Source organism: Trematomus bernacchii, unplaced genomic scaffold (assembly GCF_902827165.1).
Source record: "Trematomus bernacchii unplaced genomic scaffold, fTreBer1.1, whole genome shotgun sequence".
Taxonomy (NCBI): Eukaryota; Metazoa; Chordata; class Actinopteri; order Perciformes; family Nototheniidae; genus Trematomus; species Trematomus bernacchii.
In genome coordinates this window covers 15,242,449-15,257,607 of record NW_022987689.1, presented here as the reverse complement: position 1 = coordinate 15,257,607, position 15,159 = coordinate 15,242,449, and the positions used below count along the sequence as shown (strand labels likewise).

At 43.2% G+C, this 15,159-nt stretch overlaps 2 protein-coding genes across 2 annotated transcripts; one reads left to right on the top strand and one right to left on the bottom strand.

Annotated features, from left to right (window-relative positions):
- The first annotated feature begins 2,763 nt into the window (after positions 1 to 2,763).
- ipp (intracisternal A particle-promoted polypeptide) lies at positions 2,764 to 10,561 on the top strand. The gene is made up of 10 exons (XM_034137256.1): positions 2,764 to 2,824; positions 3,182 to 3,606; positions 3,685 to 3,896; positions 4,771 to 4,990; positions 5,120 to 5,275; positions 6,127 to 6,294; positions 6,380 to 6,517; positions 7,367 to 7,489; positions 7,568 to 7,788; positions 8,984 to 10,561. Exons 2-10 carry the CDS (start codon positions 3,264 to 3,266, stop codon positions 9,206 to 9,208), a joined length of 1,806 nt encoding a protein of 601 aa, XP_033993147.1. The 5' UTR covers positions 2,764 to 2,824; positions 3,182 to 3,263; the 3' UTR covers positions 9,209 to 10,561.
- Positions 10,562 to 13,001: 2,440 nt separating this feature from the next.
- LOC117488399 (transmembrane protein 69-like) lies at positions 13,002 to 14,963 on the bottom strand. Its single transcript, XM_034137262.1, has 3 exons — positions 14,798 to 14,963; positions 14,307 to 14,352; positions 13,002 to 14,225 (listed from the first exon to the last, which is right to left on the bottom strand). The coding sequence occupies exons 2-3, from the start codon at positions 14,343 to 14,345 to the stop codon at positions 13,533 to 13,535; spliced, it is 732 nt and encodes a 243-aa protein (XP_033993153.1). The 5' UTR covers positions 14,346 to 14,352; positions 14,798 to 14,963; the 3' UTR covers positions 13,002 to 13,532.
- Between the last annotated feature and the right edge of the window lie 196 nt (positions 14,964 to 15,159).

Genomic DNA, 15,159 nt, shown 5'->3' with positions numbered 1-15,159 from the left:
AAATAATAGTGTGTTTCCAGGATAATTCAATAGCTTGCCTACGCTTCAGCTTTGACTTTGTCTTTTTCCCACATTGGCATCTCTCAACTTTATTCTTTTTTAGAACTCACCAAATTGGGCAAATGAGTTTCTAGATTTATTAGCTCGACTTGGCTTTTCATTTGCCCCTGGGCAAGCGGGCAATTGTTGAGCCCTGCGTCAATTGAAAGGGTGAGCTCTGCCTTATATTGGCTTACAGTAGAGTCTATTTAAGCTGTGTCCAATGAGCTTATTGTTTAGTTAAGATAATGGCAATGGAGGATCACCTCTAGCATAAAAGGAAAAGCTGGAAATGTAACTAAACAGAGCGACGGGAGTTGCCAGGTTGGCACATATCTGTCTTTTGAGTTTTAATTTGCCAAAGTTGGTGTCACATATTTTCGATGACGAGACGGCGTACAGAGAGGAGGTCGAAAACCTGACATCTTGGTGCCAGGAGAACAACCTCCATCTCAACATCAGCAAAACAAAGGAGCTGATTGTGGACTACAGGAAGCAGCAGGGAGAGGAACACGCCCCCATCGCCATCAATGGGACTACGGTGGAGAGAGTCAAAAGCTTCAGGTTCCTTGGGGTCCACATCACTGAGGACCTGACATGGTCTCTTCACAACACCACCATCACCAAGAAAGCTCGACAGCGGCTCTTCTTCCTCCGCAGGTTGAGGAGGTTCAAAATGGATTCCAGGATACTCTGCAACTTCTACAGGTGCACGATAGAGAGTATCCTCACTGGCAGCATGACGGCCTGGTACGGCAGCTGCACCGACCTCGATCGTAAGGCTTTACAGAGGGTGGTGAAAACTGCACAGCACATCACCAGGACGGAGCTGCCATCCATGGAGGACCTTTACTCCCAGCGGCTCAGGAAGAAATCACTACGGATTATCAAAGACCCCCATCACCCCAGCCACAAACTGTTCTTTCTGTTGCCGTCTGGCAGACGTTACCGCAGCATCCTGGCAAGGACAAGAAGATTCGGAGACAGTTTCTTCCCGCGGGCAGTGAGACTGTTAAAAAAATGGAACTGTTGAAACAACTTCAAACATTCAACTGCTACTCAGTAGTATGTATCTAATACCTAATATATATATATCATTCCAATAACTTGTATATAGACTCATACTGCACTATTCCACATCATAACTTTATTTCATTTTTATAACTATTATTATTTTTGTATTGCTCTTGCTCTTATTGTTATTATGTTATGTTATTATGTTGCATTGTTGGAGAAGCCTGTGACATAAGATTTTCAACTGCATAATTACTCTGTAGCTATGTCAGATTGACAATAAAGAACCTTGAACCTTGAACCTTGAACCACATATTTTCTAGTACAGCACTGGCTGTTAGATCCTGGGTGACACTTTGACATATCAGGAAATACAAGTCAAGTGACAGTTACAGGACTTTTTTCTGTAACTGTCTAGGTGTTTTTCACCTCAACTCAGATAGGTCTGACAGGCCCAAGCAGTGCTAGATTTTGTTTAATAACAGGTTTCCAACATTATATTTAAATCCAATTTGATGTCAAGCTACTGATTAAAACAAACTGGACTACCCATTGCTAAGAGTATGTTAGCTAGCTCTAGAGGCCAAGTGTCCAGTGAATGAGGTTACAGTTTAAAGGTCCCATGTCATGGCCATTTCTACTGATCATAATTCCATTGTTGAGGTATACTAAAATAGATTTATATTGTGCAATTTTCCAAAATCACATTGGTTTCTCATACAGCATCTCTGTATAGTATGTGTATTCACTCTCTGTCCTAAACGGCTTGTTGGAGCTCCTGCCCCCCCCCCTCCCCTCCCTATGAGCCCAGTGAGACAGCGAGACACAGCGAAACCCAGCCCGAACACACACACACACACCCGCAGCCTGGCTGGGAGTTTGTGTGTGTGCTCACACACAAACTCACAGCCTCGCCGCGTCCCGCCGTCTCAGGGAGGAGAAATCGGCGGAGCTGCAGCTGAGAAAAGATTGAGTGTGTGTGTGTGAGGAAGTCTTAACCTAACGGCTCCACGGACGTAACGTAACGGCTCCACGGATTGGTCCATTTGGACCAATTGGTCCATTTGGGTATGGGCACGTCACTGTACCCAGGAAGAAAACAATGGAAAAAGATAAATCTCCAACGAGGCGTTCTGGGGCAGCATAGACAGGTCTTTTCTGTGTTAGAGTTTTACTCGCTACAGGGTGTACTTTGAGGGTTTGTGACTTTGCAGACCGTTTACATGCATAAAAACCTTCATAACACACAAGGGGACGGGTAATAACCGGAAAAGCATGACATGGGACCTTTAACACAGTGTAGGCTGGCTGTATCTGAAAAATGACTATTGTGCTGGGGGCTGGTATGCTATGAATACTATGATAATGTACATGTACAGGTTTCTGTGGCTGTTGTCAAGGACTTCCATTTGTTTAGCTGCTTGTTCAAAGGCGACACTGCCATCTGGTGTTGTGTGTTACAACCAACCTGGCGAAAGTTATTGAGTAAACAGGCCAAAATTAAGGAAGGAAGCACAAAATAATTCAAACTTAGGCTAAATAACTCATACCTTTATGTTAAGCTCTGTCTCTCAGGACGGACATGCCGACAACAAGGGTCAGTGGCGACAGAAAAACATGATTCAGGTAAAAAACGTGTACCTTTATCGGGGATCGGCTAGTTATGACTGGACACATTCAACCGCCAGACCAGAGCAGTCGATCGTGGAGGATGTGTTGACAGTCTGCAGAACGACGGAAGTTGCCTGCATCCTCATCAGTAAACTTATGGGTAAGTCACGGCTAAAAACAAGCTGAATTTCATATATTTTCCCCCCAATACAAGCGAATTTGCACTCTTATAGAAGGGGTTGTTTCGTGGTAAAGTTGTCTCATTTCAGTGGAGTATTAAACTGATGAATATGATGGTTGAATGGCTGTCTGTATTGGCTAGCACGTCTGGCTAACGTCGTTTTTCGTTAAATGTTTAATAGCAACAGGAACATACAGTAACTTCTCTATAAATGCACTAAGACTTTAGCAAGAGACAAGCAAGGAAGTCCGTTGTAAATGCATATTCTTTATAATATGTCCGACTAAGCCTCAGTGTGTGTTTTGTTGTTAATGCATGAGCTTGTGTTTCTTGCAGGTGTGTTTCATGCTGACACCCACTAGAGAGGAGGGTTTGGGAATACTGGCCTCCATGTTAGCACATACCTGCCCCAGCTGCTATGTCCTCCACCTCCATGTCAGCATCTACTGGTTGTGGTGGTGGTGATGCTGCAGCTGCCATGGCAACCCAGGCGTCGGAGCAGGCTCTGCTGGCCTCAGATCGCTACGCCAGACTCATCCTGGCCCAGATGAACAAGATGCGGCTCCGCACAGATTTCTGTGATGTGGGTCTGAAGGTGGGCAGCCGGGTCTTCATGGTCCACCGCCTGGTGCTCGCTGCTAGCAGCCCTTACTTCTCCGCTCTGTTCTCCGGGGGGATGAGGGAGGCGGATAAAGAGGAGGTGCAGATTCTCGGAGTGGAGACTCAAGTGTTTGAGATTCTCCTGGACTTCATATACACAGGTCTGCATCTCCTCTGATATTCCCCACATCATCATGTTCCATCAGATCTGTTTTATATCATGTTTGCTTCCCTATCAGGCGTGATCAGTGTGACGGTGGAGAACGTCCAGGAGCTGATGGTGGCGGCGGACATGCTGCAGCTGAACGAGGTGGTGTCCATCTGCGGAGGGTTCCTCAAGGGCCACATAGACCCGTCCAACTGTGTGGGCATCTTTCAGTTCCTGGAGCAGATCGCCTGCATGGAGATGCTGGAGTTCACAGAGAACTACATTCAGGTTCACTTTCTGGAGGTAGGAGACAATATCATAATAAGAGGCACTGATTCTGACAGGGATAATATTTGTATTTATTGATACCTGGGATACCAAGCCATTTATTTTGAAAGTCACAATTAAGTCTTAAGCCTTTGCAAGTCCCAGGCCATGCCTGAAAGCCCTTAACTAATGTTGAAGCCCTTATCAAATCTTAATGCGCCGCCAAGTCTTAAGTCATCAAATCTGTGACTCGAATCTGACTCAAGTTAACACCTGGCTCTGATTGATGCAAAATCCATTATTTATTCTACTTATCAGTTTGATTCTCTATCTATTTCCCTATTGATGTAGGTTACATTTTCTCACATGAAAGACAGTAGTCCTACACAGGTCTTTGTAGCGTCACCACAGCTGTTTTAGCATCTCTGAGTCTGGACACAGTGTTGAATTTCTGCCTTATAACATTTGTTAAAATACAGTACACCAATTTTACAGACATCACAAGTAGCACTTTTGCATTTTTTTGTGAAAAAAGTATGAGTTTCTTCCCCTTTTTTCTTCCTCTCCGCAATGACTCCCATTTGTTTGAAGTTCAAGTTGCGTAGACACAGATTTTGACGTCATACCGCAGATATTTTGCAGCACAAAACTGTCAGAAAAACATGCTGGCATATGATTTAAGATAATGTAAAACCTCAGAGCGCTACAATTACAATGGATCAGACAATTTGGAACCAGTTCCCATCCCTAGTGTTTCTGTCAAAATCTGTTCCTTCTTTTTCTTGTAAATCGAAGATTGATATACATGAAATCTGTTTTTTTCTGACCTTAGTCGATGTAAGCCAAACACCATCAGCATTTAATCAGAATGGAAGCATTTCAACTCTGCCTATCATCTGCTTCCTTTTAGGTGTGTGTGACCGATGAGTTCAGGGGCCTGTCGAAGGATCAGCTGGTGAGGCTCCTAAGAAGTGAAGAGCTGAGGATCGAGGATGAGTACCAGGTGTTCACGGCAGCCATGGACTGGGTCCTCCAAGACATGGCAAAGAGGAAAAAACACGTAGTGGAGGTGTTGGAGCCGGTGCGCTTCCCTCTGCTGTCCCCACAGAGACTGTTCAAGTACATCGAGGGTGAGGGAACATAACATTTGGCATCCCAACGTTTATATCTTGCACATGTATTGATGTAGTATTCACAATATTGCTGTAAAGTTGATTAAGAGCTACATTGTTAACAACATCTTGAAATGCTTTTTAAAGGTATTACCGACTTCAGCCTGCGGGTGGCACTGCAGACTCTTCTTAAGGAATACACTGAAGTCACAAAGTCTCCCAAAGAGAATAAGATGTACAGCCAGCTCCAACCAGCCAAGATGAGACCCAGAAGAAAAGCCAGAAAATACCTCTATGCTATAGGTGCTGTTTCACATGACCTTTTTCAACATTCAAAATTCACCTGATTGATTTCCTCTAAATAAGAAACACCAGAAAAAGTTACTGTGAAGTAACACTGTGCATTTTACATGTGTTAAAGTGGCCCTATGATGCTTTTCAAGGCTTCCCTTTCCTGTAGTGTGTTATATTGGTTTTTGTGCATGTAATTGGTCTGGAAAGGCTCAAATCTCTGTGTTCCCTCCAGAGGGAGTTTTCTCTCAGATAGACACATAACAATCAACAAACCCTAACGGTACGTCCACACGGCAGCGTCGCGTGCTTCAACGGAGACGCTTCCCATCCACTTTGAATGGGGTGATGTCAGGCTTTGCCGAACTGCATTGTGGTTCCGTTGCGTCGCTTGGCCTCCGTTGCGTCGCTTGGCCTCCGTTGCGTCGCTTGGCCTCCGTTGCGTCGCTTGGCCTCCGTTGCGTCGCTTGGCCTCCGTTGCTCGCTTTAAAAGTTGAGAAAAGTTCAACTTTTCAAGCTTTGACGGAAGCGTCAGCCAATCAAATCATATGCCAGTACAAGCTCTAGCCAATCAAACCGCATGCTTGTGTGTCCGGGGTGGGAGATTAATGTGATTGGTTGTTGGTCGCACGCCAGACACGCCCACCGGCAAGCTTCAACGCGACGCTGCCGTGTGGACGTACCGTAAAAGAGTATCTCTGTTGTCTCCATCAAACTAATAAGTACAACTAAATATAACAACGTTAGTCTACACCTTTTTTCTGCACTCTCCCCTTGCTGAAACAATGTAAATGTCCCCACTTATGGAGGGATAAAGGACTTTTGATTCTGAAATGCCATATTATCTCTATATTTCTTCCCAGGGGGCTACACTCGGCTGCAGGGCGGCCGCTGGAGTGACAGCCGCGCGTTGAGTTGTGTGGAGCGCTTCGACACCTTCAACCAGTACTGGACCACCGTGTCGTCCCTGCACCAGGCCCGCAGCGGGCTGGGGGTGGCCGTATTGGAGGGCATGATCTACGTGGTGGGAGGTGAGAGAGCTGTCGTGTTTCAAACCCAGGAATTAAATAACCTCAACAGTCTTCAGTCTGTAAGAAAGAATCTGTGTTTCCCCAGGGGAGAAAGACTCGATGATCTTCGACTGCACTGAGAGGTACGACCCGGTGACCAAGCAGTGGGCCGCCGTGGCGTCTTTGAACTTCCCGCGCTGTGGGGTCGGCGTCTGCCCCTGCCACGGAGCTCTGTATGCACTTGGTAAATGCCACAGTAGCACCATGTTTGTCAAACACACAATGTCACAAAATCTGATTACTAGTCGTGTAGCTGTTCTTGGTAAAATAAAATGTATTGACAAAACTCTAGGTAAATGGATACAAACAGGACTGCTTCAATAAACCAAAACAGAGAGCCTGATAAGTGCTGTTAAGAAAAAACTCTTAAAGGTTTTTTGTAATGCTTTTGGGGGTTTTCCCCTTCCTGTAGTGTGTTATATAGTTTGTGTGCATGTAAATGGTCTGCAAAGGCTAAAATCCAAAAGTTCTCTCCGGAGGGAGTTTACCCCCCTGCCTGAAACACCTCCGTTAGACTCCTTTATTTACTTCCGTAACATAATGACATCACTATGTTACACTCGCGCTTCTATTGGCTAGCGCACCAACGTATGTATGTGATAGGTTAAAAGGCAGGACATCAGACAGAGGGTGAATAGAGGTGCTGCAGCATAGACAGTATGAGGAAAATAAAGACCTTTTTATATATTAAAGCATGTCAACTTTAAGCCTTACACTGAAATAATTAAGAAAAAAGTTAATAATTTGGAGGTAAAAATACAAAAACCTTTAATTACATTTTTCTATAAAATGCTATCAGCAGTTGACATGTCATGCTTGACATTTTTTTTTTTTAAGGGCAATAAAATACATACAATGACAGAGCTGGATTGGGCAATAGAATAACATAACATGAGTGCAAAACATGGGACAATGAAAAGCTGTACAAATTCAACCAAATAATTTAGTCCAATGATAATAAATACATAACAAGTGCAATTTGGGAAACATCATAAAAAAAGCACAAGCTGAAGATTTTCCTGTTCTCCTGCAGGTGGTTGGATTGGCTCGGAGATCGGGAAGACGATGGAGCGATACGACCCGGAGGAGAACCGGTGGGAGGTGATCGGAAGCATGGCCGTCCCTCGGTACTACTTCGGCTGCTGTGAGCTACAAGGTGTGTTCATAGCCTTTTCTTTTGTTATTTAAAGTGTGAACAATGACACTGCAGTGAATTTTTTACTTTTCCTTCCAGGCTTTATTTACGTGATTGGAGGCATCAGTGACGAGGGAATGGAGCTGCGTTCGGCCGAGGTGTATGATCCCATCTCTCGCCGATGGAGCGCTCTCCCTGTCATGGTCACGCGTCGGGCCTACGTGGGCGTCACCTGCCTCAATAACTGCATTTACGCCGTGGGTGGCTGGAACGAGGCGCTGGGGGCACTGGAGACGGTGGAGAAGTACTGTCCAGAAGAGGTGAAATGGGATCAATTAATGTTCAGTAATACCTTCAAAACAATTCAAAATCACAAATCTTTCTTAAAAGTTATTTTAGACATTTTCAAATGAATGCTCTACTGTTGTGTTAATATTCAAGAGAGAATATATATTTATTATTTTCTCAGTGTGAAAACAAAACCACAATCGAAATAAAAGTTTTCTCAGGGTTACCCCGAGCATAACCATTAAGCTCCATGATGACTATTATACTACACTACCAGCTTTTTAAAGGTCCCATGTCATGGCCATTTCTACTGATCATAATTCCATTGTTGAGGTCTACTAGAATAGATTTATATTGTGCAATTTTCCAAACTCACATTGGTTTCTCATACAGCATCTCTGTATAGTATGTGTATTCACTCTCTGTCCTAAACGGCTTGTTGGAGCTCCTGACCCCCCCCTCCCTATGAGCCCAGTGGCCTTCTGCGAGACAGCGAGACACAGCGAAACCCAGCCCGAACACACACACACCCGCAGCCTGGCTGGGAGTTTGTGTGTGTGCGCGTCCTGCCGTCTCAGGGAGGAGAAATCGGCAGAGCTGCAGCTGAGAAAAGATTGAGTGTGTGTGTGTGAGGAAGTCCGGGATTGGTCCATTTGGACCAATCCACGGACTTAACGTAACGGCTCCGCGGACGTAACGTAACGGACCAATTGGTCCATGGGGTCGTCGTTACGTCACTTGGTTCCCGGTAGAAGAAAATTAAAAAGAGAAATCTCCAACGAGGCGTTCTGGGGCAGCATAGACAGGTCTTTTCTGTGTTAGAGTTTTACTCGCTACAGGGTGTACTTTGAGGGTTTGTGACTTTGCAGACCGTTTACATGCATAAAAAGCTGCATAACACACAAGGGGACGGGTAATAACCGGAAAAGCATGACATGGGACCTTTGTGTATAATATTTTGCTAGCTTGGAGTCCATTTTGATTCATTTTGCTGCGATAGGGAAGTGCAGACTCAACCAGACATGAATGTAAAATACAATGTTTATATGTGGTTGAAGTTTCTCTGGTTCTTTAAAAAAAATGACCAGCAATCTGATTATTCTTTTGAATGTAACTGTAAGGCAATACAGTTAACTTTTTTTGTATCCTGATTACGTAATCCCATTATATGTAATCCGTTACTCCCCAATCCTGTTTATATCTGTGTGCCAACATTTGTTCTTACAGGAGAAATGGATGGAGGTGGCGTCGATGTCCACTGCTCGTGCCGGCGTTTCAGTGTCAGCGGTCAACGGGATGCTGTACGCAGTCGGGGGCAGGGCGGCCAGCAGAGACTTCTCCGCCCCGGTGACGGTGGACTCGGTGGAAATCTACGACCCTCACCTTGATACCTGGACGGAAGTAGGCAACATGATCACTAGCCGCTGTGATGGAGGGCTGGCTGTGCTTTGAGAAGCTAAACATTTTCAAACTGTGAACAGCCATGTCTCCTACAAACAGCATAAACTGAAGAAAAGCGGCACCTTAAGGTACACAAAAGTGTGTTTCTGCCTCGAATAGGCTTTACGTTACACGTTACAACGTCCTAAAACGTTTCCATTGGGAGAAACGTGCTGTAATTTCAAAAACAGTGCAAATAAAGAATAACACAAATGTGCCAAAACACATGCAAATCAAAAAAACATCTTCACCAACTTGACATGCCCAGCGTTTACTAAAAGCGCTGCGTAAACAGATCGCTGCAAATACAAAGCACTGAAAATAAAAAATCGCTGCAAGAGTCTCAAAACACATGAAACGGACTATCTCTGCAAGAGTTAAAGTTGGCCAACTTCATATTCCTTTTCCGTTGTGTTTGGAGCTTCTTGCAGCGTTTCGTCTACATAGCGCTTTTAGTAAATGCTGCGCATGTGTTGTCAAGTTGGTGGAGATGTTTCTTCATTTGCATGTGTTTTGGCCCTTTTGTGTTTTTATAATTGCAACGTTTCTGAAGCTGCAGCGCGTTTCTCCTAATGGAAGTGATTTGGGCCGTTGTAGCGTGTTTGCACCTATGAGCCACCGTAGGTCACACGTTTTTTTTCACATTCATTAGGCATATGACAGCGGATTTCATACTGGAAAAACGGCCAAAACGGCTACTTGCCTTTGTCACAATTTTTATAGTGACAATTTTATCCACTTGACACTTTTACAAGAAAGTCAGTTCCCATGTTGTGTATTCAAAGACAAAGCGATCCCTGTGATAAGGACCTTTTTTCACAGCGATGGAGTCCTATTTTGGATGGACGGACCTGAGTTTTTTTCTTTCTACGTGGAACATTCCTTAGACAAGATGTGAAAGCACTGTTTTTATGTTTGTGTTTTCTCCTTATTTTTTCTTAAAGAAATGTTTAAGTGCATTGCTACTCGGAAGACTGATCAAACCACTTGAGCCTATTGTATTAATGGAACCGAAGTTCCATGGTAAGTGATTCCTGAACAGCACACCACCGTTAATATTCACTGGATTATTTTTGTATATATATCATGTGATTCTGTTAATAATAGTGCCTCTTAGTCACTGTGTACACTCGAAAAGAGATCATTTCACTCATCAGTGGCATCTGACATTACTACGATATTGCAATATTATTATTAGACGTAGAAATGTTTTTACCTTTTCATGGTAATTTATGTCATCATTTGCAAGCTGAGTGTACATTTCCTTTCATGTACGGTTCTCCCTTTGCAAACAGCAAAATAACAATGTTACAAAACATCTTTTAGTGGTTGCTTTTCAGGCTGAATAAACTTCACAAAGAGTTATAGAGTGGGTGGACCTCTTTTCATTTGGGATAATAACAAAGGAGGGTTAAAAAGGATACTCAGTTGACCATCGTTTGCAAGATAGATAGCAAACACAAAATGATGTTTTCTCTTCCCTCTATCATCCATCCATCGTCAACCCCTTATCCGGAGTCGAGTCGAGGGGAAGCAGATCCAGCAGAGGGCCCAAACTTCCATTTCCCTGGACACAACAACCAAATACACTGGGGGGTTCCAAGGTGCTCCCAGGTCAGCGTGGAGATATCATCCCTCCATTTTCATTTTCAGTTAATCGTTTATTTGAACCGGGACAGTGCACATTGATGAACATTTTAAACAAAATAATGCTTACAAATGTAAATGAGACGGATTTTAGCTTTGAGCTAATTTCCATCCGTAGTCCCGTCACATACAACATTTATGAACATGACAGTTATATACATGGCAAAAATAAATACATGATATCCAGGAAGAGCATGAGCAGCATATACAAGCATTTACCACATGGCAGTACAATGTAGCAGCTATGACATATAAAGTGCAGGAGGAGATACAAGAGCTACCTAAAGTGCAAGAGGAGATACCCCTGTATCAAAGTGCATTTAGCGGTGATTGCACGTCTGTTTGTTTCTCAACCATTCTTTGAGTTGACCTTTAAAACTATTGAGAGTGGGACAATCCCGTATCTCAGTTGGGAGGCTATTCCACAATGAGCTGCCTTTAACGGAGAGGACATTTTGTCCAAAAGTGGTCCGTCTACGGTGGACTTCACAGTCTCGTCGGGTTTCCGACCTAGTGCAGCGTCCAGTGTGTTTTTTGTGGATGAATTCCCCTAAGAGGGGGGGGGGGGGGGCAGTCCATGTAAACATTTATAAATAAAACACATACTTTTAAAAGACTTAAAATTGTCAAAACTCAAGAAATTGTGTTTCTCAAGGATGGTACAGTGGTGGTATGAATTTGGCTTTCTGTCAAACACCTTGATAGCTCTCTTGTGCAGCTGTTCTATGGGTTTCAGGTTTGTGGCACAAGCAAACGACCAGTTTGTAAAACAGTATTCAATGTGGGATAGAATCATACAGTGGAGGTATGACTTTGCAGCATTGACAGTTAAGAAAGGTCTGATTTGTTTAAAATGTTGCAAGTTGAATTTATTAGTATTGGATACTTTCTTGATATGTTTCTTAAAAGTCAAGTTTGAGTCCAGTATGACTCCAAGATACTTGAACTGGGAGACTAGTTCTATTTCTGCTCCGTTTAAAAACACGTTGGATCCTTCGATTTTGACTGGTTGTATACTGAACATCATGCATACTGTTTTTTTTGCATTTAACTGTAAGCAAATGTTGTTCAGCCAGTGTTGAACCTAGTCCAAAGCATTTGAGAGACAGGATGTGATTATTTCAGTCTTTTTCCCGTGTACAAAGATGACCGCATCATCGGCATACATTTGCACATTCAACTCAGGACATACATTAGGCAAGTCATTCATGTACAGAGAAAACAGTAATGGTCCAAGAATGGAACCTTGTGGAACCCCAACAGGGTTCACAAGGTAGGGGGATTTGGCTCCGTTGACCAAAACACACTGTTTTCTGTTAGATAAGTAAGACTTAACCCACTGTATCGAAACTGCCGAAAAATTGAAATGAGTCAGCTTTGTGAGGAGCACTTGGTGGTCAACAGTGTCAAAAGCCTTCCTGAGATCAAGGAAGACAGCACCTACATATGGGCTCGTGTCCAACATACATTTAACCTTTTCCACAAAACAGTTAGCTGTCTCAGTGGAGTGGTGAGCACGAAAACCAAACTGCATTGGGTGGAGTGGAGCGAAACCTTTGTCTAAATGTTTGGTGATTAGTTTTGACACCCATTTCTCAGCTATCTTAGAGACACAGGGGAGGATGCTGATTGGTCTATAATTGGACATCATTGCCTTATCCCCAGATTTAAAGATCGGTGTCACCGTGGCCACCTTCCAGGATGATGGAACTTCCCTCGTGCTGATAGATTGATTTACTAGCATAGTAATTGGTTTTATTAGACCGTCGATATGTGTTTTTATAAAGTTGGTGTCTAAATCATCTGCATCCCTAGCCTTAGAACCTCTTAAGCCTAAGATTATATTTTTTACCTCAACCTCTGTGATTTCCTCCAGCTGGCCCTGGGTCTGCCCCTTCTCTCCTCCAAGCTGGATGTGCCTGAAACACGTCCCTAGGAAAGCAGTCAGGTGGCATCCTAACCACCTCAACTGTCTTCTTTCTACATAAAGGAGCAACTGCTCGACTCCGAATCCTCTCACCTTATCCCTAAGGGAGATGCCAGCCCCCCTCCAGAGGAAACCTATTTCCTGTTATTCTCCTTGTACTTTTCACAGCAAGGAATATGATTCTGATTAATGTTACATTTGTTGTTCAACATTTGGATATTTTAGAGCCCCTTTTGCAACTGTTTTTATTCATTTATTTGTAAGATATAACACTTGTATACATGTCACGTTTGTCCCAAAAGATATTAGAACTATTTAATATGTTACAGAGTTACTGTTCAGGGATGATGTACAGTATGAACAAATCAGACCAGACTTATTATTGAGTCCATGTGACTCAGAGTACAAACTGTCCTCGTAAATTCAGTTCTGAACCGCTTTTTCTCAGTGCAGCATTTCCTCATTTTTAGGCTAGCCACCAGTGAGAAAGAAGCGTGATCAGAGTACGCACGGCTATTCGGCTAATAATAACTTTTCACAAACAATGTGATTCTACAAATGTTTTCTTTCAAAGTCTTTCTTGTTTTATGCTTGGATATGGCAACTTATTTGTTTTCTAAATGATATTTCACTCACATTCGTCCTAAAAGTGAAAAAACTATTTCTTAGTTACATAATTACTGAGTGTCTTCACAGCTGTGCATAATTTGAATGTTTTATTGAGTCCATGTGGTTTCAAAAGTACACACTGTCCCTTTTGAGTCATTTCTTACTCTCTTTAAGTTTCTTCTCAGGGCAGAATTTCTTAATTGTCAGGGTAGCCACCAGTGAGAAAGTGGCGATCAGGGTGAGTATAGTCCGCATGGCTTTAAACCAGGAGGGGTAGCCCGGCAGCAGGGTCAGGTCATAGTGCAGAGACAGGCCCAATCCCATAATAACCACCAGAGCTCCCTCTGCTATATTGTCCCTGCAGAGCAGCGCCATCCAGGCCAGGAGTGCAGGAACCACACTGTTGCCCAAGTTCATCCAGTCAGGCTTAGCAGGACTACCGGCTGGGATGGCAAACCCCCAGCGGGCGCCTCCGAGGAAGGACACTATGGAGGCTCCGTAGACCATCTGAGCATACGCCACTTCCGGGTAGAAGGTCTGTGTGGCAGCCATCAGGAGAGGGGCAGACAGGAAAGGGATAAGCCCAGAGACACCGATGTAGAGGGCTGGTTTAGGAGCCTGGCTGAGGGCCCTCAAACTGAAGCCGTCTTTCCTGTCGACTCTCCCTGAGGTGGCTCTTGAGTCCCCGTGGCACAGACGTGAGGCATGCCAGCTGGTGCTCAACAAACTGTTGGTGGGAGTGAGTCTGGATGACATCAACACTGAGGAGGCTTGAGAAGGAAACAGCTGAGATGTTGTGTAGTGTGGGGCTCTGGTTATCTGCTGAAGACACCTCCATACTGAAACCTGAGAACATGATAAGCATCAAAGTGCATAAAAAACATGTTTTTATTAGTGCATGTGCATTGTCAACAGTGGATTTCTTACCCCAGAAATTAAACGTCTTCCAGATGTAAATGTAATCATTTTGAATCTGTAAAAGAAACGTTATTAATTAGTAATAACATAATCCCCATATTCTGCACATATTCTGATTTCACATTTCTTAGTTTATATGCAAAAATTCATTCATAGCATTCTATTTCCATGCAAACTACTGCTTTATTTATCTTATTGCTATTTAACTGTATTTTATTACGGTGTAAAAAAGATGTGTTTTATATTAGATTTCTTGTTTTTTTTTATATTTTATGTATGCACCATGACATCAAGTCAAATTCCTAGTATGTGTGAACCTACCTGGCAATAAACCTGTTTCTGATTCTGATTTCTGATAAGACATGCACAATGGAATTATATACATGATATAACCACCCTATACCAACGTTGTGCTATTTACAGTTAGCATACACCCTGATGCAATACAGAGCTTTCATACTGTAACAATCAATAAAACACAGAAGTGACGTATACGTTACCCTTTAATTGTTTTGTCATTCAATGGCCACTACACGCACAATTACACAGAGTTAGTGGTCACAAAGTTAACGTTGACGAGCTTAATTTAGAGGTCGTTTGCATGCTGCCATTGTATCCTTGCTCGATTAAATGCCTGTCTTCTTATATTCTCAAACTGAATGAGACTGTTCTGTTATCGACTGGTTTGGCTGTCAGTGGCGGGGGAGGTATTAAGTTATATTCAGGACAGCAATATCCCACTTTACGTGCTACCGACATAGTGTCCTTGGAGTACTTTAAATATATATATGTATTGTATATCACTGCAGAATTCCAGGTACAAACATGTATGTTATTTCAAAAGAAACGTATTTAGAGAGAC

What these genes read in the sequence shown, in the direction of transcription:
- ipp (XM_034137256.1), top strand. Translation starts at nt 3,264, where the DNA reads ATGTCCTCCACCTCCATGTCAGCATCTACTGGTTGTGGTGGTGGTGAT. An exon ending in AAAATACCTCTATGCTATAG is followed by an intron (nt 5,276 to 6,126) that starts GTGCTGTTTCAC and finishes ATTTCTTCCCAG; the next exon opens with GGGGCTACACTCGGCTGCAG. An exon ending in CGGCTGCTGTGAGCTACAAG is followed by an intron (nt 7,490 to 7,567) that starts GTGTGTTCATAG and finishes TTTTCCTTCCAG; the next exon opens with GCTTTATTTACGTGATTGGA.
- LOC117488399 (XM_034137262.1), bottom strand. Translation starts at nt 14,345, where the DNA reads ATGATTACATTTACATCTGGAAGACGTTTAATTTCTGGG. An exon ending in GAAGACGTTTAATTTCTGGG is followed by an intron (nt 14,226 to 14,306) that starts GTAAGAAATCCA and finishes TCATGTTCTCAG; the next exon opens with GTTTCAGTATGGAGGTGTCT.